Raw genomic sequence first — 25,882 nt, forward strand, 5'->3', positions numbered from 1 at the left:
TAGATATAGCAAAAAATAAAGTTTTGGGTTGTTTGTTTTAAACAACAGAATGGTGTGTAGTGTACATTTAAGAGAATAGAGGTATTTAAAAAGTAAGGTTTCAAAAAGGTGACTAAAATAAGCAGATAGAGTTATATTTAGGCTCTAAATTGTATAAGAATTAGAACTTTAATTTAATGGGTTTTTTATCATGGACACCAAATATACTTACAAAGACTTTTCTAAAACAGATTCTTGGGTCTGTGTGTTACAGCAGTTGGTGTATGTGTATCACAGTATTATCTAAATTTAACTCTTTTTTTTTCTCTTTTATTGATAATAATTTTTACACATAATATCCTGATTATAGTTTTCCCTCCATCTACTCCTCTCAGTTTTTTCCCCACCTCCTCTTGCATCTAATCTTACTCCATTTCTATCCGTTAGAAAACAAATATGCTTCTAAGGAAGAATGATAAAACAACAGAGTAAAACTAACACATTGGAATAGGACAAAACTGAAAAAAATGACCCCAGAAAAGACACAATAAACAGATATGGATGCAGTGACACACTCCATCATATACTTAAAGTCCCTTTAAAACACTAAACTTGAAGCCATAATGTATACGCAGAGGTTCTGTGGAGGGGGGAAGTATATGCATATATGTGTGTGTGTGTGTGTGTGTGTGTGTGTGTGTGTGTGTGTGTGTGTGTGTGTGTGTGTTTGTGTATGTGCATGCATGTCTGTGAATAAAAAAAATAAGAAAAAAACCCTGACATGACAAAATGAGGCCAGAGCCTCCAATGATCTGGTTGAGTTTGTTTTCTCTTGCTCATCTACTGCTGAGTATGCAGCTCTACCCTTAGGACTGGTTTTTTCCCACTGAGCCTTTAGCTCTAGGATCCCATGGAGTGCAGGCAGATGCCTAGCCTGACTCAGTATCTGTGAGTTCATATGTGTGCTTATTCTGTTGATGCTAAATCTAATTCTATACCACAGTGTCAAGACTTAAAGAAATAAAGTTAGACATTTTCTTCAAGAGTTTTGAACTGGAATATGTAAAATGATAATAGATAAAGGATAAAATACTTTGAATGCATGAAACTATTTTACTCATATTCAACTTTTGTTGGGGTGAATTTTGTTTATTCTTTATCACCTGAGTCTCTGTACTAAACTAACACAGAAAACACATTGGATTCCAGGAGATGAATAAAATTCAACAACAACAATAAAATGCATTTTTAGTATCATTGACCATACTGTGAAATTTTGTTTTCTAATTCTAATTCGTGGAGAGAAAATTTCAAAGTTAGAATGTTTGCATGTAAAATAATCACTTCACTTCTCTAGGCCTTGCTCATTCAATGAGAAGAATCCCTTCTGAGCTGAGGAGATGGCTCAATGGGTAAACAACATGAATTTGAATCACCAACACCTAGATTAAAGCTGTATGTGAGAACTGCTGTTTTATTATAACCTGAGTTCTGAGGGTTCACAAACATGTTGGTCACATCACTTGCTGGCTAACCAACCCAGCCTAAAGGGAGTGCTCCAGGTTCAGTAAGAGACATTATCTAAAAAATTAGAGTAAACAGTGATAGAAGAAGTTGTCCTCTGCATTCCATATAGGTGCATCTAGGAAACCTATCCATATATATATACATATATATACATACATATATATATATATATGTATATATATAATTACACACAAGTGTACACACATTTGTTTACTACACATTCATATATTTCAAAAGAATGATCTCTTTATTTAAACCCCATCCCTGCCCTCAGATGGTGACAATAATTTGTGTTTTATTTGAAGTCTCTTTAATTTAAAGTTTTTTAATTAAAAATAGTTTTTCATGTACTCAGTTCTGATTATTGTTTACTTTCTCCAGTTCTTTGCAGTTTCTATGATCCATTTCTGCATCTGTTTAGGAAACAAACAGGTGTCTGAAAAATAATAATAAAATAAAATAAGATAAGATAAAAGCAAACAACTCTAAATAGGACCAAACAACCGAGAACAAGAGCCAAAGAAAAAGTAGAAAAACGTATGAACACGAAAATGCATAGGTTCAAATTGGGAGCCATAATATTTACTCAAAGGACCTATAAAGTTAAAAAATTAAAAATCAGGGGATGGAGAGATGGCTCAGCACTTGAGAGCACTGACTGCTTTTCCAGAGGTCCTGAGTTCAATTCCCAGCAACCACATGGTGGCTCACAACCATCTGTAATGGGATCTGATGCCTTCTTCTAGTGCATCAAAAAACAGCTACAGTGTACTCACATATATAAAATAAATAATTCTTTAAAAAAATTAAATGCCAAGTTTATTAATTTTGTACCCTGCCATTTTTCTCAAAAGTCACTTATGTATATTATATCATCCACACATAGGATATATTGGAAATATTTTTAATGTTAATGCCTATAAATTCAGTGACATTGAGATTTCATACATGGTTATAAGTTGTCATAATTTAAAGTGAAATAGCTGGATAGAATAGATAATAGAATTAAATAGTCAGTAGGTTGTACTTAAATGTAATTGTAAACACACTGAGAAATATTTGACTGTTGTGTCCTCTTGTTCCAGTTAGTAGCAAGAGCGTTCAAGAGTTTCTCTTGTCAGTTAAAACTTACTTGAACTTCTAATGTGAAAAAGTTCAGACATATTCATTAGCTTTTATTGTGTATTTGATAAACCAGTCATCTGAACTAATCCAGTATTCTTTTTTATATTGATACACTCAAACTTGAGTCCTGGTTCTTTTAAAATTCCAATAGGGTAACTTTTTCCCCCCCATGGATTGTTTGTTTGTTTGTTTGTTTGTTTGTTTGTTTGTTTTTGAGTCGGGCTTCCATGTAGCCCAGGCTGGCCTTTGATTCACTATATAGCTGAGGGTAACCTTAAATTTCTGGTCCTTCTGTCTCCATCTCCCAATTCTAGAATAATGGGTATGTGCCACCATGGCAGGTTTATGGGTTCTATTGAGCCTAGTGCATGTTGTAGTGGCAGTCTCTCAAATGAACTATCTACCCAGGCCCTAAATGTATTTCTAATATGCTATAAAACATTTATATCGTCAAACACAATTTTCTCTCAACATAATTTGCCTAGGATTTTTTTAAAAAATTATTGATAATGTCACCTACAACCTAGTTTCTAAATTAATATTCTTTACCTGGATTTGACTATACCCTAAAGCCAGTAGTAAACTTTCCTTTGCTCTCCCATCTGGTTTGGGTTGTTTTGTTTTGTTTTGTTTTGTTTTGTTTGTTTTGTTTTGTTTTGTTTTTGTCAGCTTTTTAAGGTCTCCACTTATCTCCTCCATGGCTACAGCTCAGCTGTGACTTCATTGGCTACTGCACAGCTCTGGCTTGGTACTACCCTAAGCACACACAGCCTGTTAGTCCAAAATTTCAGATTTTCAATAGGGTAACTTTTACTAACCTGTTTTTTCCTCTATATTCCAGATTTTCCACCTAATTTTTTAAAGAGATTTATTTATTTTATGTAAATACACTGTTGCTCTTCAGACACACTAGAAGAGGGGATCAGATCCCATTACAGATGGTTGTGAACTATCATTTAGCTGCTGGGAATTGAACTCAGGACCTTTAGAAGAGCAGTGAGTACACTTAACCACTGAGCCATCTGTCCATCCATCCTAATGTTTTTATTGTAATAATATAGGTATGAAGAAAGTTTCCTTTTCAAGAGAAAAACACTAAAATATTTAATATATTTTAGCATTAATACTTTAAAAGATTATTCTTTGCTTATATTCACATTGAAAATCACTTTAAAACAGGCCACACAAAGAGATTATGTAATGTAGAAATCTAAGATAAAAAGACTTATGTGATTTTATTTGTAATGAGTATGTTTTCTTGTGATCTTTGAACTCCTATTTTAATTTCAAAGAAACTGAAAATACAGTTGTGTGTTTCCTTTGTGTGGCAGTCAATATATGCCAATATCTCATCCTTATGAAGCATCAAATCCTTTCATATTTCATAACAACCCCCTCGAAATTGTGAATAACTACTGTCTAGCAAACTAATCGCTGTTAAATTTTTCTGCTCATTTCTCTACCAAGTACTACTTATGTTTATTCAGGATCTTGCAGATAGCACGATTACAATGCAGCTTTCCTCCTGTCAACATTTGTAGTACAAGTTTTACTCCTCATCCTCTGGTATATAACTATTAATAATAGCAGGCATCGGTATACTAATCCTACTTCCTCTGATATTTTAGTCCTTTTCCCTCTATTATTATGTATTTTAGGAGTGCTATGAAAATTAACTGTGACATAAAATGTCAGGTTGGTAATAAAGAGATGGTTAAAAGATAGTAACAGGATACATTCACAAATGAAAACATTGCCACCAAGTCTGAGACCCCAGGGTTGCAGGGAATAACACAATGGAAGGCAAGAACCAACTCCCAAGAGTCGTCCTTTAAAGTCCACATGAATGCAGTGGAATTTGTGCCCTACACGTACAATCACACACAAATAAATAGAATACTTATTTTTGGTTTTGTTTATTTTCATGTGTTTGGTTGGTTTTTATTTTTGTGTTTCATTTTTGTTTTTGTTTTTGTTTTTTTGAAACAGGGTTTCTCTGTGTAGCCCTGGTGATCCTGGAACTCATTTTGAGGACTAGGCTGGCCTCAAGTTCCGAGATCCATGTGCTTCTGCCTCCTGGGTTCTGGTGTTAAAGGCTTGTGCCACCACCTCCCAGTTGGAATAATAACTTTTAAAATATATTAAATTTCCTCAAATTGAGAAATCTCCACAAAACTACTATATTTATATTCAGCAGCTATTTAGCAGTTTTAAATTGATACCTTCACAAGTTTACTATTTAGGTGTCTGGTTATTTACAAATGTAAGACCAAAGTTTATTTTATCTTAGAATGCTGTTTTTTAATTAAATTTGCTCTGATGATTTCAGAGTATATAATGCATTCTCATACTTTAATCACCCTCCTTATCTCCCTTCCTCCCCTGTAAACTGATCTCATCTTTCCAGATCTCTGTCCCACATTCTTGTCTTTGGTTTGCTTTGTGATCCACCATATTTAACCAGTGCCATTTGTGTGACCATAGATTTGGAACTCTCCACTGGAACTCGGTGAGCTTACAAGTTGGTACACAATGACTGTGGCTTTCCCCCTCCTCTCTAGAATGCTTTTTGTTATATTGTATACTTATAAAGAAATTAAGAGATTTTCTTCATAACATGCTACTTCTAGATCCAGCTCCTGAGACCTGATTCTTCAAATGCTCAGGAATCAAGTCTTGTCTGGTTGGTTGATAGCCATAGTGCTACACTGCACGTGTAAATACTTATACGTCAGAAGTAGCAATCTTCTTATAAAGATCATAAGAAACTAAAAGAAACTTTACCTGTGGTTTTTTTTTTCTTTCTCTACTGCCTACTAATCAAAATTAATACATTTTCTGAGAGAAATACAAGGAAGCAAGCTATCCTGCTTCTCAAAACTGTTAGTTAACTACAAAGTAAAATGGTGACTAGCCATAGGAAATGCCTCTTTGATGAGCAAGTCTGTTGTTAAATTTCTCTACTTCTTTTTTAGTGTCAGGACATAAGGGTGTTAAGTCTCAAACAAGGGACAAAAGACTATGTAAGGTCCTTTTAACATATTAAAATGGCCTCTGGCCAGTCACTCTCTCCCTGTCCATATGTGTTACAAGGTCCTCTTGCCTGGCATACCTACCTGAAATGGTCTGTCCTTTTCTAACTTCTCTGATTCATAACCCAGCCATTTGATTATGTGATCCTTTTTGGCCTCTTAGTCCCTTGGCTGCCATTCCAGATTCTCTTGCTCCAATCCCCTCTCTCCTCTCTTCTCTCCCCTCTCCCTTCTCTTCTAACTCTTCTCCCTCCTCTCCTCTCCTCTCCTCTCCTCTCCTCTCCTCTCCCCATCTCCCCTTTCTCTCTCCCCATTCCCCTTTATTCTTTCCCCTAACCCTTCTCCCTATATTTCCTCTCCTCAAATGCCCCAGAAGACTTAGTTTGTTGGGCACATTCACTTTGGAAACTTCCATATGTCTCTGTTTCTGTCCCCCCTAGGAGGGTACATACCTTCTTTTATTTATTTATTTTTTCATTCAAGAGACACAGTGACATATATTGCATAGTTTTTGTATTGTGTATGAGGTATTAAGTGTGATTTAACTGTAAATTGTTCTAACATTTAGAGACTCTCACAAGATATTCCCTGACCTCTATATGTGTGTTATAATGGCATATCCTCTCCAACCTCACCTGCACCCAACAAAATCGTTTTTTTTTAAATCAATTAAAAATTACTTACTAAAAATTTGAAGTGTCAGAATGTCTTACAAAATTGTCCACATAGAATGTTTCAAAATTTATATAATTTCACTTTGTGAAATTTCATATTCATTATTGCTTTATAGGTTTACTAAACATTAGATTAAGTTGCATATTTAATAGGGCTAGAAAGATAGTTATTGATAAAGTACTTGCTTTATAAGCATAAGAACCTGAGTTCAACCCCTAAACCCATGAAGAAATAAAAACAAAAACAGCCCTGTGCCATGGGCACATCTGCTTTAATTCCAATACTGAAGAGTAAGGGAAAAGTAGATCTCTGGGGCAAACTATCAAGCTAGCCTAGCCTACTTACTTACTAACCTTGGCCAGGGAATATAACCTAGAGGTACTGTAATGAAACCACTGAGGTGGCCACTCCATGATTAATTAGCAGGAGTGGGAAGTGTTTATTGTGGATGGGGGAGGTTTTGAGGGAGAGGAAGAGAGGGAGGGAAAGACAGAGACAAAGAAAGACAAACAAACAGATCAACCAGAGGCATCTGGAAGAGTTCAAAGCCAAGAGAAAAAAAAGCAGACTGCAAGAGATGAGGGAATATCTGGGACAAAGTGGAAACCTACTATTATAGAGGAGTGATCTGGAACAGCCTGGAGCCCAGCATCATGTAAGAGCTATGGCATATGTGTGAGAAGGGAAAGGATGCTAGAAAGGGCTTTAAAGCCTGGAGGCTGGCATGGGTTTGATAATGTAACTACAGGTATGTGTCAATGGCAAGTCATATGTTTCTTCTGTCAGAGTCAAGGAAAATGACTCCTTTTGGCTGGTGGAGTTCCTGAATAATTATGGCTTTTATCTAGCCACCAGAAATCCTTTAGTCCAGCTTGAGCTGAGCCAAGACTTTCATTTCTGGACATATGCACTGCCTGAGACCTAATGGTTACAGACAATACCTTTAAACAAATAAAAAGGTGGACAGAGTCTGAAAAACAACAGCCAAACTTGGCCTCTGACCCCACATGCACAAACATCCCAACTTGCACACATATGCACAAACACATACACAAAATTACATATTTTATTAGTGAATTGTGTATTAATAATGTATGAAAGTTTCCTTGTATCTGTCCAGCTTTATTTCTTACTTTAAGCCACCTGGAGCTTTTTGTCTTTTCTTTGTTTTGTTTTGTTTTTGTTTTTTTTTTTTTTTTTTTCTCTGTTTTCACTGGACCTATTGTTTATTGTAACCACAAGAGGTGAATACAAAATTGCCGATCCATAAATAATTTTATAACTGAAATAACTTAGTTGGAGAGCATTAGTTGAAAGATAGTCTTGACTTAGTCAATCTTATGTTTATCTGCATCATTTTGAAACATAAATATAAATCAATTCATTAAAATTTATTATTTAAAAATAAAAAGATTCATTGAGATTTATTAAAAACTCCATTTTTTGACATCCACACTCTTATAACTGTGGTCAGACTGAGAAACACACCTTGAATCTAAGCCATAAGATTAGCAAAATGCTGTTTTTTCTAAAAAGTTATTTGTAATTTGTAGGTCCTATTTTGAATATTGCTGACATATTTAAGTTTGTTTCAGTTGTCTTTATGCTTTGGAATATTCACTGCTAACAAGTTTGTAGATAGAAAATTATTGAACTTGAATAATTTAGAAATCATGATATATCTATAGACATAAACTAGAAGTTACCTTATAGTTAAGACATTCAAAATACATAACCACCTTTAGCAATCATTATTTTAATTTCCCAAACTTTCAATTTTCACATAGAAATTTCAAAGTATACATTAGCATACAGTTAATATAAATTGTATTTGAGCATCTATCTAAACCTTGAAAACATTTTGTATACTTTTCTAGCATTTAAAAATCCAGTCTTCAAGAGAATCTATTTGATAGTCAGTTAAAAATACCAATTACAAAGCTTAAAGTCACTTAACAAGTGAATTAAAATAGAGCTTGTACTTTTTCTAGAGCAAAATGTGTATGTGTGAGTACTTTTCAAACTGAGATGATTTTCTTTAGATTTTTTTACAGTAGGAGAATTACTTCTAGAATTGAATGGGGAGAGGCAAGTCATGTCATTGAGCATGCTAAGGCATAGAATGTCCCCTGTAATAAAGAATTGTCTAGCCCAAAGATATTTAGTGGGTACGCAAGACATTAATCTGTTTTGTCCAAGTTGGAATCATTTCTGAAATCCTGACTGAAGTAGAATCCCTGAATCAAAGCTAAACTAGACTATGTGGTCATTACGCACTGTGGGAGGGTGTGAAAAGAATAAGAAGTAAAAAAAAACATACTGCTTTATTCTAGGCACCAAAGTCTGGGTGCTCTGGAAGAGTCTGGATAATTACAGGTTAAAGTATGGACCTGATTTTCAGTCTATATTTCATTAAGAAACAGCTCAAATAGAATTTTTGATTTCTCTGGAAAAATAGTCTTACTACAGAGAATTAAGTTTTTCTATAAGCTTTTCAATTAGAGTATATAAACACTAAAAATTTTATTGGGTATTTTCTTTATTTGCTTTTCAAATGTTATCCCCTTTCCAGATTACCACCCCCATCGAAACCTCCCATACCATCCTCCCTCTTCCTGCTTCTATGAGGGTATTCCCTTACCCACTCACCCACCCACCCACTCCCACCTCCATGCCCTCGATTTCCCTACACTGGGGCATCGAACCTTCAGAGGACTAAGGGCCTCTTCTCCCATTGATGACTGACAAGGCCATACTCTGCTACATATGCAGCTGGATTCATGGGTCCCTCCATGTGTATTCCTTGGTTGGTAGTTTAGTCCCTGGAAGCTCTGGAGGGTCTGGTTGGTTGATGCTGTTGCTATTCCTATGGGGTTGCAGACCCGTTCAGCTTCTTCAGTCCTTTCTATAATTCCTTCATTGGGGACCCCCGTGTGCATTCCAACTGTTGGCTGCCAACATCTGCCTCTATATTTGTCAGGCTCTGGCAGAGCCTCTCAGGAGACAGCTATATCAGGCTCCTGTCAGCATGCACTTCACTTTGCAGCATCCACTATAGTGTCTGCATTTGGTGGCTGTATATGGGATGGATCCTCAGGTGGGGCAGTCCCTGGATGGCCTTTCCTTCAGTCTCTGCTCCACACTTTGTCTCTGTATTTCCTCTTGTGAGTATTTTGTTCCCCCTTCTAAGAAGCACTGGAGCATCCACACTTTGGTCTTCCCTCTTCTTGAGCGTCATGTGATCTGTGAATTGTATCTTGGGTATTCCGAGCTTCTGGGCTAATATCCACTTATCAGTAATAAAAAAGGAATAAAGAATAATAATTTTTAGTGCATAACTATAGCAACTTAAGAATTGATAAAACTTGCTTGACTTACCAGATGTAACTATTTGTCACAAATAATCATGGGCACATGCTTATTTTTATATTTGCTGAAGGAAGTACAGGAAATTAATTACTGTTTCCCATTCAGATTAGAGTTGCAATCCAGGAAATGCTGTTCCTTTCTACTTTTTACCAATCTGCCTTTGGTGCAGGGGCTGGGAGGGAGGTGATGCTCACAACTGTTTCTAGTAACTGCTCTCCAAAACTTCTAGTTCTGAATATATCTTTATTAAACTTTATAGATCTTTATTGGCATGTTGAAGTTTTCATTCATTTTCTTAAACAAAACCTTATGAAACTTAAACTTTCAATTTTACAATGCTGTTGGTAAAACTTTTTTGTTTTTCACAGACAAAAAGTTTGATTATTATTTGTAACATCAACCTCTATGTGATCTAGGTCATGGGTTAATACAAATGTATATAAGCTTTGTGTTAAAGGCAATACGTATGCTTTAGGCAAAGATCCTTCTTATATCTACACGGAATATGGGGCCTTTCTCTGTTTAAAACATCACATTAGATTAATAGGTTAAAACAAAATTTGAACCAAATGACATGAATTACCTTTTCAATTTTTCTATTGGTATACTTTCTGCTTTTGACATAGTCACAATTATTAGTATGTCTCATTAGTTACTCTTTCAAAGAAAATTATTAAATCATGTTTCTTGTATTGTAACAACAATGTTAACTATTTAAGTAGAGAATGCACATGTATTTAAACTGAGTCACCACAAGTTAAGACTTCTGATTTCTTTTTTCCTCAAGCTAAATAGTACATTTTTTTAAACAGTACTCATGAAATCCAGTAGAGAACTGCTTTAGTGAAGTGTCACACTATAGGAAGATACTGTCACACGTGAAACACATAGATGAAAAAGTGACCAGTAGCACAGTCATGCATAGAAATATTTTCTTTAAATTAACAACAGGTTTTATGTCCGTGCATTTAGTGCTGACCACTAGAGATTTCATGATCTATCAGGATACCTGGATAAACTCAATTCTTTCTTTCTCAGAAAAAAATTGTCTATAGCTCTTCACCTAGGGGTGGGGCCTTGTGAAATGTTTCCCAGACCACACTGCCATTTCATTAATGTCATTGCATGGGTATTGTCTAGGCAATCATGCTGTTGAGGTTTCAATGATGCAGCATATTTGCATACAACTTTGATGCCAGCCCTCAGGATTGTATACCGTGGAATGACATCATTCATGTCCTTTTATACGAGCTTTCTTCTAATTTTCTTGTGAGTGGGGAGGTCAGGGTGGGGGTTCAAGTACTTACAGTAACCAGAAATATACAACATAGAGTGTTGTCCTTCTTTAATAGCTCTCCACACTCCTTTTTTCTTTTTCTGTATTCCTTTTTTACAGTCCAGACTTCATCCTCCTCCTGGTCTGCCCTCCCGACCACTCCCCATCCATACCTCCTCCCCCTTGTCTCCAAGGGGATGTCCCCACTCCCCCACCCCAACTGCACCAGCCCTCCTTACTCCTTGGGGTTAGGAGCATGTCTTCTCTCGCTGAGGCCAGACCAGACAGCCCTCTAATGTCTATGTGTGGGGGGTCTCCAATCAGCTAATGTATGCTGCCTGGTTGGTGCTCAGTTTCTGAGAGATCTCAGAGGTCCAGATCGGTTGAGACTGCTGGTCTTCCCATGGTGCTGCCCTCCTCCTCCTCAGCTTCTTCCAGCTTTCCCCCAATTCAACCACAGGTCCTCACCTTCCATCCTTTGGTTGGATGCTAGTATCTGCATCTGACTCTTTCAACTGCTTGTTTGCCTCTCAGAGGCCTGCCATGCTAGGCTTCTGTCTGCAAGCACACTACAGCATCAGTAAGGGTCAGGGCCCTGGGCCTCACTTGAGCTAGATCCCAATTTGGGCCTGTCACTGGACTTCCTTTCTCTCATGCTCTTCTTCGTTTTTGTCTCTGTAGTTCCTTCAGACAAGAACAGTTCTGGATCAGAGCTTTTGACTGTGGGATAACAACCCCATCCCTCCACTTGATATCCTTCCACTGGAGATGGACTCTTCAAGTTCCCCCTCCCTACTATATTTCATCATTTTCATCATTTCTTCTATTAATGAATTCTATGACTAAGTAATAGAATATATAATATTCATAGTAAGTTTTCAAACAATAATTACATCATTTTCTTCACTCCTTTTCCTCCCGTCAAACCCTCTCATGTACCACCCACCCATCCTTGATTCTTAATCAAATCTATAGATTCTTTTTCTTTGTTGATCTGTCTGTCTGTCTAGCCACCTCTCTAAATATTAATTTTAAGTTTGTATATATCCAGAGATACATAATACAACTTTCTTAGTAAATATAATGTTCCCTATATGTATATGATGTCACGGGCATTTAAAGTTGTATTACCACTTGAGGACGTCTCTGGGGAAGACCATTCATCCAGCTCTCCGCATTCCCTTTACTGATTTGTCCAGGACTGAGGCCTTCCATGTTAGCATGTCCATTGATGTCGTCCTTTGCTCAGGTATTGTCTAGGCAACATGACTGCTTATGTGATTTTTATAGAGTTTTGGATGAGTAAGTGGGCAAATAGATGGATGGATTATAGCAAAAAACAAACAAACAAAAAAAGCCTAATGGTAAACCTATTTTATCACAGAATTATCTTTGTAGATTTGAAAACTACCCTGCTAACAAAGTTACATATACAATACAATATTATTAATAAAAATTCATTGCAGTGTATATTAGTTCTCCTAGCTGCATATGACTTACTTGTAGATTTATTTTTTATTTTATTTGTGTGTGTATGCATGCAAGTGGGGGCTGTGGGAGTGCATGTGCGCACTCACATCACATTTGAACAAGTGTCATGGAGGCTAGAAGAGGTTGTAGGATCCCCTGAAAATGTATGTTGCAGATAGTTGTGAACTGCCTGCATGTGTCCTGAGAACCAAATTCATACTCTCTATAAGCTGCAAGTTCTTAACCATGCCTGTCAAGTTACACACACCAAAAGTTACACACTTTTACACCTCATAGTTATATGAAGTGGAGCTGGGTAATGGCTTGATGGTTAAGAATACTTTGGTAAAATTCTTATCCCACCCCTTGGGATTGCATGGCTGAGACTGGATAATATTTATATAGATGTCAGCCTCTAGTAATAGTCAAGGGCCAATTGGTAAAAACCTATTCTTTTCTCATTCAAGAAATAGCAGAAATTATTTTAACAGTTTTGAATCTACTATAATTCATTCAAAACATTCATTTCTAGGTTTTGATATATTTACATTAGCCTTAGTCGGTATTCTCTTTCATCAAGTCTTACCGTGCCAGCATATAGTAATGACTGGATATTTCAAAACTACAGCTAGACAGAAAAGATACAAACAATATCACTTGAGAGACAAAAATCATATTGCTAAGTCTAATCTTTAGTATGCCACCAGATACTTACGAGGTTGTCACAGAACTGTTTATTATGGCAAAGTTTGAAATGTAGAAATTCAAGTAGCATGTTTGCTTCAATGTGAAGGCATCAGGAAAATATTCCTGGACTTATTTAGTTTTTACCCAGTTTGTCTTCTCATTAGGTAAATATTTATTTCTAGTGAAGTATTCTCACATTTATATCATCTATAAAGTTGAATGTAAAATGTTCACTGAAAATCAGGGTGTCACACATTCCTGTCATCAACTATGATTTTCAAGTATGCTCTTTAAGTATCATAGGTATCAGCTGAAAATTGTTTAAAATGGCAACTCTGAAGCCCTATCCAGACATTATAAATTGAAGCCCTATCCAGACATTATAAATTGAAGTATGTAAGAATCGTGCCCGAGTATCTACATTATAGCAAAGTTTCTAGAATATGTTGATGTACACTACAGTTTGAGAACTGTTGCCCAAACCATATTCACCTTGATGGCATAGCAAAGTTATCGCCAGCCAGTATCTGGTGTTTCTGTTATGTTTCTTTACTCACCACATAATCTTTGGTATTTATGGTTATTTATTTATCACATAGCATTGTAGTATTTGTTAGCAGGATACTTTATAATATCTACCTAGTCAAGTAGCAAGTATGTGAATATAAATAAAATTATTCCACTGCTTTGGTTTGTTTTATTTTCATTTGGTTAGGTTTGGTTTGGATTTTTTGAGACAGGGTTTCTCTGTATAGCCCTGGCTGTCCTGGAACTCAGTAGACCAGGCTGGCCTTGAACTCAGAAATCCACCAGACTTTGCCTCCCAAGTACTGGGATTAAAGACCTGTGCCACCATTGCCTGGCTATTCCACTGTTAATAGAGTATGCCTACATAATTGATTAAAAGCACTACACTAGAAGATTCTTCATGGCGTCACTTTACATTTGCAATTATTTAGACTTAGTTATATGTTCTATTAATATTAAAAGTCATATCATTTTATCAATAACTTTTTAATATCATTTCCCAATGAAGTTCAAGAGTGAGCATGAATTTCATCAAGAACTCTATTTATGGTACAGTTTTTTAGTTTATAAAAATTAGCAGCCTTTGAAGGGTATTTTGGACTTTAATGTTATCTTCAAAGTATAAAAGTGAAGGAAGGAAGTATGCTCACCCTATACCACCAACACCTAAACAATAAAGGAAATGGGCAGTGTTTCTCATGGGCAGTCAAGATTTCCTTGTTAAGAATATATTTAAAGACTGAACATGGTGCTACATGCTTGCAACTCAGCATTTAGAAGGCTGAGGCAAAGGACTGCACCTTAAGGCCTGCTTGGACCACTTAGTGAGTTCCAAGCTAGCCTAAGCTACATAGCAAAACCTATTTACAAGTTAAACTTAAATACTTAAACAAGGAATAAGTATTTCCTAAACATCATTATTTTGCAACTGACTAGTTCCTAAACCATAATCTAAAACAGAAACCCTAATTTCTACTATACATTTTCAAAAAAGTAATTGATTAATTAAATAAGAGCTTATAATTACAAAAATCTGAAATTGTACCATAAAACAATTATATAAAATTATCTCAAACTCTTAATGTCATCTTTTTAGCACTGATAATGTTTTATGTAAACACAATCGCAGGTGCAGATGGTTCTTATCTTTATTCTACTATTACTTGTGACTAAAAGTGATAGAGGTGTTTTCTTACAACATCTCTTCTGTTTGGATTTTCTATTGTCTTAATGTATTTTGTCTTGTTTTATTCTGAGTTAGGTTTTATTCTTTTGCTTTATGCTTTGTTGTACTTTTCATATATGGCTATAGATATTTGCATTCAGCTCTTGCCCTCTCTCCTGTCTTCCTAATACACACCTTAATTGGCTTTTGCTCTATAAAGGTCAGAGAGAGCATTTCAGAATTGTTCCTTTCCTTCACTAGCCAGTGTTTTCATGGTTGAATTATTGTTGTAAATTCCGTATTATTTCAACTCTGCTTCTTAACTATTGATTATAAGTATATATGTTTTCCTATTATCTGTTAATCTGATACAATCAAAACTGTAAGGTTGTAAGTTGAAATGGAAAATAGGAACAGAAAACAATTACTTTTCTTGAATATCCATTATATACTAGATTGCTTATATCTCATCATTATCATCTTAAAAGATATAGTTATGTTTTATTCATAAATATATTGAAGCTCAGAAAGATTATTTCCATTTATTTCACAAAACAAATGGGCAGTAAGGCCAAATTTCAATCTAGATAGTGCATTTGTTTATTTTATGTTCCACTATTTATTGAGGATATGCCACATGTTACCCATTGTACCATGTGATGCAACAGATCAAAGCCCTGTTCTCTTGGAAACTAACTATGGAGTAGCATTGTCTTCGCATATAATGAGTTATTGACCATACCAGTCATTTTAAAATAAGAAACCAACTCAAAATAGATTATAGCATTGTATGGAAAAATGCATTCGTCACAGATCTAAAAAAGATCTTGTAGATGATGTATTTAAGAATGCCCTACTGTAGACAGGTTGTGTTTCAGCCACCCACCAATGATTCATACCATTATAATTTCAAAGCAAACGTAGCAATACAGAGGACTATCCAGTCATAGTTAAGATCAAAAATTTCTTCTGCAGAACCTCCTAAAGAAAATCAGTATAATATGAACATACCTTAAATACTCCATCTGAAATAGAAATTTCACTGAAAGATTTGCACAAAAGTGGTTCCTAATAAAATAATTCTCTGGAAACTGAAATCCAGTGTTCTAGGAAAACCCATGATATATTTTAGAGAATCTTAAAAAAAAATGGACTTTATCTTTTCTATGTAATTTTTACATTATTAGTTAACTCTGGGTCACAGCTTATTTGCTCAGTTTATTCAGTTCATCACTAGATTATCACGTCCTTTGAATTCTACTAAACAGGAATACCTAGTAAGTAGTGTTTCTTAAGTGGATAAGTATTGTTCCTTGGTCTCTCTATTTTAGAATAAATATACCCTCTTGGCTATCTGTTGGTATTTTTCTACTTGTCCTTAAAATGTGCCATTCTTCTTGGGGTGTATAATCTGTATGTCTATCTCAGTATTTTTTTTTTTGCTAGAATAAAATACTGGAGAATGAATACTTTCAAAGAAAAAGTTTATTTATCTCATAGTTTAAAAAAGGCAGAAAGGTCCAAGCTACTAACGTGACTCTTTGGGAGATAAACTATAATCAAACCCATTAAAAGTTAAACCGTGCTTATATAATGACTTTTTTAAGTGGGCAATGAAGTCCTAATTCTGCTAAAGAGGTCATTTCATATTATGCTCAACTTCCCTTTGCTTGATATTTTTTAGGACTTTAGATTTTTAGTTTCCTGGAAGTTTTAAACTTTAACAGAGCAGTTTATAATAGAAATAATGTCTCATATCATAAGACCTCAAATTTATATTGAATAGATTGATTTCATTGAATACAATGAAAAATGAGGCAGACAGCTCATAGTTATTCACCTTTAAACCTAAATAATAATTCATTTTAAAACTTTGAAGTTAAGTTTTTTGATTTCTACAGCCTGTGGTGCTCTCTCATTAAAGAGTTCATTAAGAAGCAATCGCTATTGTTAAATATTATGCTATTTGTGGTGCAGTGAACCAGGAGATTTATCAGTTCTTGGAATCCCATATTTTATATGCATATTAGGACCAAATTACACATTGACATATGTTCTAAAAATTACACTATCAGTTAGTATCTAATACATACTTGATTTGCTTTAACTGTTTGGTCAAGTATTTGCTCGAAGAAAACAATCAGCCATATATGCAGCCTTACTTAGAACTGTAGCTCACTTCTGCTGAACAGTTGCAGTCACAGCTTGTTTTCATTCCGTCATTGTTAATATTTTGCTTGTTTTCTGCATACTAGAATACTCGATTTTGCATGTTTTACTTCTTAGTTATTTACAGTTATTGTAGCTGCTTTGTATAAATAGATTGCTAGAAATGGGTTAAGTCATGTGTTTTGTTCCTAATTTTAGCCTAAAGTTTATCTTTACCATTAAATGCAATATACAATCATACCTCATATTCTGTAATTTTATGTTATGGCCTTCATAAATACCAGTGTCTTGCAAACTAAAGGTTGAGGTAACCCTGTGCAGAGCAAGAATAATAATGCCATTTTCCCCAATATATTTTACCAAATATCTCTGTGTTGCATTTGGTAATTCTTCCTATAGTCTAAACTTATTCATTAATTATTTTTATGTCTTTTGATCAGACTACAGCCAATAAGATCAAGGCCTCCACTTGAAGTGCTGAAGGTTCAGATGATGTTTAACATACTTTTGCAACACTGTATTTCATTATTGTAACTTTTTAGATATGTTATGGTTAAAACACAAAGGACAGTGTAATCATAACTTTTATATGCACTCAGAAACCAAAAGGGTCATATGATATGCTTTATTGTTTTATTGGCTTAACAGTGGTAGTCTGAAACCAAACCTGGAATATCTCCAAGATATTGCTATTGTTGGAAAATATAGTATTTCTGTCTTCTTCACTAACTTAGTCCTGGTTTAAGTACCCTTCACTTTAACCATGTCATATCATAGATTCTTACTATAGTAAATCCTATTACTTTATTTTTTTAATCCAGTAGCTAATTTATATTGAAATTGTAAATTTTTTCCAGCTGATATTTTTGTCTCTTTAACCATGTAATAAAATCATAGAACTAATAGGAATATATTTTAGAAGTAATTTTTTTCAATAATAATAGGCAAAATGTGGATGTAGCATAGTGCCACAGCTAATACTGGAGTTCTTGCCTAGCATGCACAGGGTGTTGGGTTCCATCTTCAACTCCACAAAACTAAAAACAAACAAAAACCCTAAGAACAACCAACACTGGCACCCAGTTTTCTTACACATCTGAGATCTCAAAAACTGTCACAGCAATCTGAGGCTCCCTGGTTTGGACTTCAGGTTACCAGAGAAGATGGGTTTTCTATCAAATACTTTGAAACTATGAAGAAAAGAATAAGATGGGACTTGTAACATTCCTTGTATTTTCCTAGTCAATAGCAGATATTCAGTGATCCTGAAAATTTGAGCTGACAATAAAAATCCAAATGTTTGAAGAACTACAAAATACGGTTTATCTTAAAGTGGAACTTACTGCTCTGCCTCTCTTCTCTTTTGGCGATTTCACTCAGTCTGCTATTTAATCTTTAATTACAGGCCACAAAAGAAGTAATAGAACGGGAAGCGCCAGGGATGGCCCTGGCAATGCTGATGGGATCACTTAATGTTACACCTCTGGGCATGCTCTCTAGGTAAGAAAGCCACCCACTAATTGCAACGAAAGTGAGCCTCCCGACTACAGATCAGTACCCTAGAAGAGTATATCTACAAAACTAGACAGAAGACTTAGTAGGTTCATTCCATTTTATCCAGAGTTAAGAGTCTTGGTCTCTGTAGCTATGTCTCAAGCAGGTGCTTCTTTTTTTCTTTTTGGCTTTGTTTTTACTTTTACTAAACTTTTAGGTACTGTTTTATCATTGCTGAATGTCATCAGTCCTAATGCATAAGAGTTGAATTCATTAAAATGTAAAGTTATCCTTTTTGTGATTATTTATAATCACCAATTGATATTTATTAACAGTAACCTGGTGCTAGTTTAATACAATGAACCAGCAAAATTTATTAAAATTACTTATCTCATATGTTAGGAACTTTGATTTGAATTTACAAGGAGGCATATTTATGTGCAGTAGTAAAAAGAATTCAATTCATATTGATAGTCTCCAGGTAATTTAGAATATTGCTCTATTAAATCAGTATATTATTATATTAAATTAATATATTTAAAACTGCTTTATTGGCATAGCGGGTGGCATTTATATTTTATATGATGGCTTCTTAGTATTTTAGCAAATCTTAGATTATAGTTCTATAAATGAGCATAGTATACATCATTAAATATAAAACTGCTCATTTAGTCAGGGTCTCTTTTAATCTTTGAATAATAAACATTTAATCTTATGGTAGCCAAAAATATACAACCTTGTAAATTTATAACTTTATAATCAGCATAGCCACTTATATACTGTGTGAAATATGGCTATAAAAGCTAAGGTACCTATTTAAATGTTATTCAAACTAGCTTTCCACTTATTTAGATTAAGTTTACATTTCATTAGTAGCACTCATTGGAGTTATACCTATGAATGAATCAACAGTTATTATATTCTCTTTATTGTACATACAGTATTATAATGCTAAATTTAATAACTATAGAGGAAATTAAATATGAGATATTATATATTTATAAAATTCCCTTTTAAGAATTTTACGTGCTTTGATTATATTCTCCCCTCCACTAACTTTTCCCATATCTATGGTCCTTCCCTTCCCACCCATCATTGTGTTCTTTTTTTTCACCCTCATCACGACCAAGGCACAAACACTCTCATGTGTATGGCCTGACACTGAAACGTAGTAGACGTAACCAGGGGCTACATTATAGAAAAGCAAAGATCCCTCTTTCAACAGCTAAGAATTGCCAGTAGCTTCTCATTTTAGGGTGGAATTTCATGCCCAACTCTCCTCTCCACACTTATATTCGGTTTGTCTTGGATTTGCACTGGTCTTATGCATGTTGTCATACTACCTGAATTCATATGAAGGTATGCCCTGCTGTTTCCAGAAGATACCATTTCCTTTTCTTGTATCTATCTACTGTCGTTCATACATTCTCTTCATTCTGTCTATAACAATGATCCCTGAGCAAGCTAACATTCTTCTCTTTCTTACTCTCTGCTTGTTGGTCTTGTGGATCTCTACATTGTTCATCATCTAGTGCAAAAAGACATTCTCTGATCAAGTTTGAGAGATATCTTAATTTATGGGTATGATATCATTAGGAGTTTAATACAAAGCCTGCTTAACAAATGATATTAGTTTCTTACTTAGTATCTATTATTTATCTAGGTATAGGTTCTTGCCCCAATAATGATGCTAGATAGGATTTTGTCTTGGGGATTTGGCCTTAAATGCAAACAGAGAGTGCTTAGTTACTCCCATGATATTGATGGCACTATTGCACAAGTGGGCAAAGACTTGCTAAGCCAGGCATTATTTGGGCTAATTGGGTTCCCAGCTCAAAAGAACCAATGCTTACTTTTCTCCTCTTGTAGCTTTTATAATATCAGCTAGCACTATGAAAGCTATTTTAGTAGGACTGACGCTTCCAGATCTGTGCCAGCTTGGTTTCTGTGACTCAAGCCTGTGATATTTTCAGCAGCAAGTGATGGAAGAAACTAGCAACACTGACAATGGTCTGTGATGCTTGGGAGTCTTTGGGACCTCATTGGCCAACAACTCTTAAAAAAAAATTGCCCATTCTTGGGACATGAATTTTTATGTTATTCTCTGTTGTCCAGTAGGGGAACTGTTGCCCCATTATAGGGTACTGGCATCTATATATAAGGAAACTGGGATTATTTTGCTGAGTGTTTTTTGCGTGGGGGGGTTGGAAGTTTTTTGTTATTGTCATTTTGTTTTTGTTTGTTTTTGCATTTCCATGCCTTTTTTCTATTTCATTGTTTTTATTTTAATTGATTTTTTTTACACTCCATATTTTATTCCACCCCCCATCCACTCTCCAACTGTTCCACATGCCATTCCTCCTCTCCACCCCCCTGTCTCCACAAGGATGTCCCCACTCACACCCCACCTGACCTCTAAACTCCGTGGGGCCTCCAGTCTCTAGAGGGTTAGGTGCATCATCTCTGAATGAGCACAGATCCAGCAGTCCCTCTACTGTATGTGTGTTTTGGATCTCATATCAACTGGTGTATGCTGCCTGTTTGGTGGTCCAGTGTTTGAGAGATCTTGGGGGTCCAAATTAAGACTGTTGGTCCCTTACAGGATCACCTTTCTCCTCAGCATCTTTCAGCCTTCCCTAATTCAACAACAGAGGTCAGATGCTTCTGTCCATTAGTTGTGTGCAAATATATGAATCTGACTCTTTCAGCTGTTTGTTTGGTGTTTATGGCTCATGCTCTAAGATCAAGAATTGATCAATGAAACCTCGTGAAACTGGAAAGCTTCTGTAAGGCAAAGGACATAGTCAACAAGACAAATAGGCAACAAATTGGGAAAAAAAAATCTTCACTAACCCCATATCCAACAGAGGGCTAATATCCAAAATATATAAAGAACTCAAGAAGTTAATCACCAAAAAACCAAACAACCCAATCAAAAAACCAGGTATAGATCTAAACCTAGAATTCCCAACTGAGGAATCTCTAATGGCTGAGAAACACCTAAAGAAATGTTCAAAGTCCTTAATGATCAGAGAAATACAAATCAAAACAACCCTGAGATTCCACTTACACCAATTAGAATAGCTAAGATCAAAACCTCAGATGACAACACAAATTGAAGAGGATGTGGAGAAAGAGGAACACTCTTCCATTGTCAGTGTGATTGCAAACTGGTACAACCACTCTGGAAATCAATCTGGAGGATCCTCAGAAAATTGGAAATAGATCTACCTGAAGATCCAGCTATACCACTCTTGGGAATATACCCCAAAAGATGCCCCACCATGCCACAGGGGCATGAAATCCACTATGTTCATAGCGGACTTATTTATGATAACCAGAAGCTGGAAATAACCTAGATTTCCCATGACAAGAAAATGATTACAGAAAATGTGGTTCATTTACACAATGGAATACTACTCAGCTATTAAGAAAAAGGACATCCTGAGTTTTGCAGGCAAGTGGATGGAACTAGAAAATATCATCCTGAGTGAGGTAACTCAGACCCAAAAGGACATGCATGGTNTGTACTCACTAATAAGTGGATATTAGCCCAAAAAAATTACAGAATACACAAGATACAGTNCACAGAACTCAAAAAGGTCAACAAGCTGAAGTGCCCAAGTGAGGACACCTCAGTCCCATTTGGGAGAGAGAAGAAAGCAATCACAAGTGGGGAGGGAGGGAGGGACCATGCCTTCTTACACCCATGGAAGGAGTTACAGAGACAAAATTTGGAGCTGTGACGAAAGGATGGACCATCTAGTGATTGCCATATCCAGGGATCCATCCCATAATCAGCTTCCAAATGCTGACACCATTGCATACACTAGCAAGATTTTGCTGAAAGGACCCAGATATAGATGGCTCTTGTGAGACTATGCCGGGGCCTACCAAACACAGAAGTGGATGCTCACAGTCAGCTATTGGATGGATCACAGGGCCCCCAATGGAGGAGCAGAGAAAGTTGCCAAGTAGCTAAAGGGAACTGCAACCCTATAGGTGGAACAACATTATGAACTAACCAGTACCCAGGAGCTCTTGACTCTAGCTGCATATGTATCAAAAGATGGCCTAGTCAGCCATCACTGGAAAAAGAGGCCCATTGGACTTGCAAACTTCATATGCCCCAGTACAGGGGAACTGTACTGGACCATATGGGCCCAGGGCCAAAAAGGGGGTGTGGGTGGATAGGGGAGTGGGGGGTGGGTATGGGGGGCTTTTGGGATAGCATTGGAAATATAAATGAGGAAAATACCTAATAAAAATTTTTTTAAAAAAAAAGAATGTTTCAATAACAGCCATGCTTAGAGTGTTGGTACCTTTCTTCTTCTGATCACAGTTACTTGTGTGTTGATTTCTACAAATGATTTTGTAAATGGCACATGGTGTGTTTAGAGAATTCTACAGTGGTTCTTGCTAGCTTCTTCATCTGTAAAGGCAACACCCTGTGCTTCTTCAAATGATTTAACCTGTATAATGATTAGTATAACAGCTGATTCCTAGTCTTAGATGCTGGTCTGTTGCCATTATTTGAGAGTTCTAATTTACAGGAAATCTGGCAAAAGTTTTGTTTTGTTTTCTTTAACCTATGCCTCCAGACATATCTCCTCATGTCATCTTTATACTGAAGAAATATATTTTTATTGCATGTAGAATTCTGTGTTAGATTTTTCTCTTCTTTCACTATATATAAACAAAACAAAACAGAACAAAAAACTTTATCCCACCATCTTCTGACTCCATAATTTACAAATTGTTGTCCCTTATATGTAATGGCTACTTTTCTCTGGATACTTTGAGGATCTTTTTTTCTTCACTTTTAATTTCCACAATGTGGTGCTGTGCCTGGGTATAGTTTTGTTAAAATTTCCCTTTTGGGTTCACTGAGACTCTTGAATCTAGAAACTTATTCCTGTCAGATTTGGAAATCTATTAGCCATGAGTTTTGGGGTTGGTTTCCCAGTACAAGTTTCAGTCTCATCTCTAGTGTGACTCCTGACAGGAAAATCTAATCTGTTAATAATGAATATATCAAGATTCTTTAGGATCTACTTTTGATATGCTATCTCACAATATTTCTATGACATATCTTTATATTAACCAGTGTCATACCCCTCTCAGTTCCATTCTGCCTTTGAACTTATTCAGTGATGCTGTCAAAGGGGAGTCAAGATCAGGTATGGGAGGAGATAGGGGAGAGATGTACAGAGAGAGGATCAGGAAATTGAACAGAGGTGTGGAGCAATGGGGAATGGGGAACGGGGTTAGCCAACAGAAAGTCCCAGATGCCAAGAAAGCAAAAGGCTCCCAGGATCCAACTGGGATGATATTAGCTGAAATACCCACCAAAGGGGAGAGAACTTGTAGAGACCATATGCAGATGTTAGACACGGTCCCTGGTTGAAGGATAGGAAGACACACCCTTCTCAGAAATTCTAACCCAGAATCGCTCAAATAAACTTTCAATACTAAAGCTGAAATTTTATTTCAACTTTATATAAATTTTTCTTTCAATTCTAAAGTTTCCATTTAGGTATATTCATGATATCCTTTTGTTGACTATATTTATTTTACTATTTTATTATGTCATGTGAAGATGCTTGTATTAGCTATCCAAAAATTATTCTTTGACAGTTCCCACATATGGCTCACCTTAGGGTTGGTACCAATGGATTTTCCCTCACAAAAAAAAAAAAGAACATATTTTTCTGGTTCTTTCAATGTTGACTAATTTTGAATGGTATTCTCAGTGTTTTGAATTTAGTATTTTAATAAAATATTTATCCCAGTTTAAGTCTCTGGATAATGTTTATTAGTTTTAACAACCAATGTATTTGAGTATTGATTCCAAATGCCTTTACTGTACTGTGGTGGTCTGAACTAATTGTCCTCTATATTCTTTGCACTTGAGTACTGGATTTCCAGTTGGCACTTTTGAGGGAAGTTTTAGAAGATGTGGCCTTGTTGAAGTGTGGGATTGTGGGTGAACTATGAGATTAAAGATTCATACCATTTCCAGTTTACTCTCTAGGCTTCTTACTTGTGGTTTTAAATGTGAGCTCTCAGCTTCTTGCTCCCGCTGTCATGCCTGCCTGCTCTTGTGCCTCCTTATCATGATGATGAGGGTCTTGTATTTCTCTGGAACCAAAAGTTCAAAACAGCCCTTTCTTTAATAAGTTGCCTTCTCATAATGTATTATAACCATGACAGGAAAGTATCTTATGCTGTCATGTTCTGTCCAGAAGTCTTCAAGAATTAGCACAATATTTAGCAATGGTACTTGTGTGTGAATGTATATATCATACTTGTTTTTAAAAGTCTCTCATATTCTTTTTCAAGCTTTATCTATAATGTGAATATTTTTGTATATGTTCACAGCTCACGGTTGATCCAGGAATTTTTGCTAGTTCATACATATTATTAAGCATCCCACTTTCTCCAGCACTCTGTGCTCCAGAAGTTTTTCCATACACTGCAATTTCCAGGGACCCTCATTTCCACTTAACCTATGTGAAAGAAAAGGATATTACTTAGAGTTAATTCTCTTTGTTTTTATATGTTTCTTTACAACTATAACACCTTTCTGGGAAAGCAGCAAAAAATAAAATAAAATAAGGGAAAAGATATTGTTCCCACCTCAGCTTTTCATAGGGAAGCTTTTCTGTTTCCGGGGGAAGCAGAGTGTGGACAGCCTTAATAGCACTGCTTGACCTTGACGTTCTATCCTTAACCTTGGGCAAGTTACAGCATATAATTGGGCAAGTTTAGCATATAACAGCATGTATCTTTCCTAAATTTATACATTTTAAAACTTTTCTAAACTTCGTTAGCAATAGTAAAGCAGTCACTGTGCATAAATATGTTAAAGAATGATTTATTGTAAGGTTTTATGTTGTTTCTTTTATTTGTTCTCTTTTTGTTTTGCTTTTTCCAATTCCTATATCTAACCAATATCTGTATTTACAATCTCTACTTTATCTACCTAGCTACATCATTCTATAGAGCATAGGACTTTTAATCCCAGGGTGGTGGGCTTGTGTGTTATGTTGGGCACCAAATATAGAGGTACTAGCCTGTTCTATGCCTGTTCTAGCTCCTAAATAAAGACAAGAAGACCTTATGTTTATTATAAGATTCAGCACTATAGCTAGGTAGATACTCGTTGATTCTAACCCTGATCTAACCCAATTAGGTTGCCTACTGCCCAGCCATGTGCCTCATTACTTACAATCTTAGTCTTGCCCTGACTGACCCTGCTTCATCCATCCTCTCATGGTCACTTGCTCATAGCAACTTCTCATGGACAATTTCCCCATCCCGTGTTCGTTCTCTTCTCCCCCTCTCCCCCTCTCCCCTTCTCTCCTCCCCTCCCCTCCCCTCCCT

General features: G+C 35.8%; 1 protein-coding gene across 10 annotated transcripts in view; it reads left to right on the forward strand.

The window, feature by feature from the left end:
- Gphn (gephyrin) overlaps nucleotides 1-25,882 on the forward strand; it is a 420,062-nt gene that overhangs the window by 183,337 nt on the left and 210,843 nt on the right. For all 10 annotated transcript variants that reach the window (XM_029484276.1, XM_029484280.1, XM_029484278.1 and 7 more), the window contains one exon: nucleotides 18,408-18,502. In XM_029484276.1, the coding sequence (XP_029340136.1) occupies nucleotides 18,408-18,502 (95 nt within the window). The remainder of the gene's footprint in view (nucleotides 1-18,407; nucleotides 18,503-25,882) is intronic.

The sequence above is a fragment of the Mus caroli genome, chromosome 12 (genome assembly GCF_900094665.2).
Source record: "Mus caroli chromosome 12, CAROLI_EIJ_v1.1, whole genome shotgun sequence".
Taxonomy (NCBI): domain Eukaryota; kingdom Metazoa; phylum Chordata; class Mammalia; order Rodentia; family Muridae; genus Mus; species Mus caroli.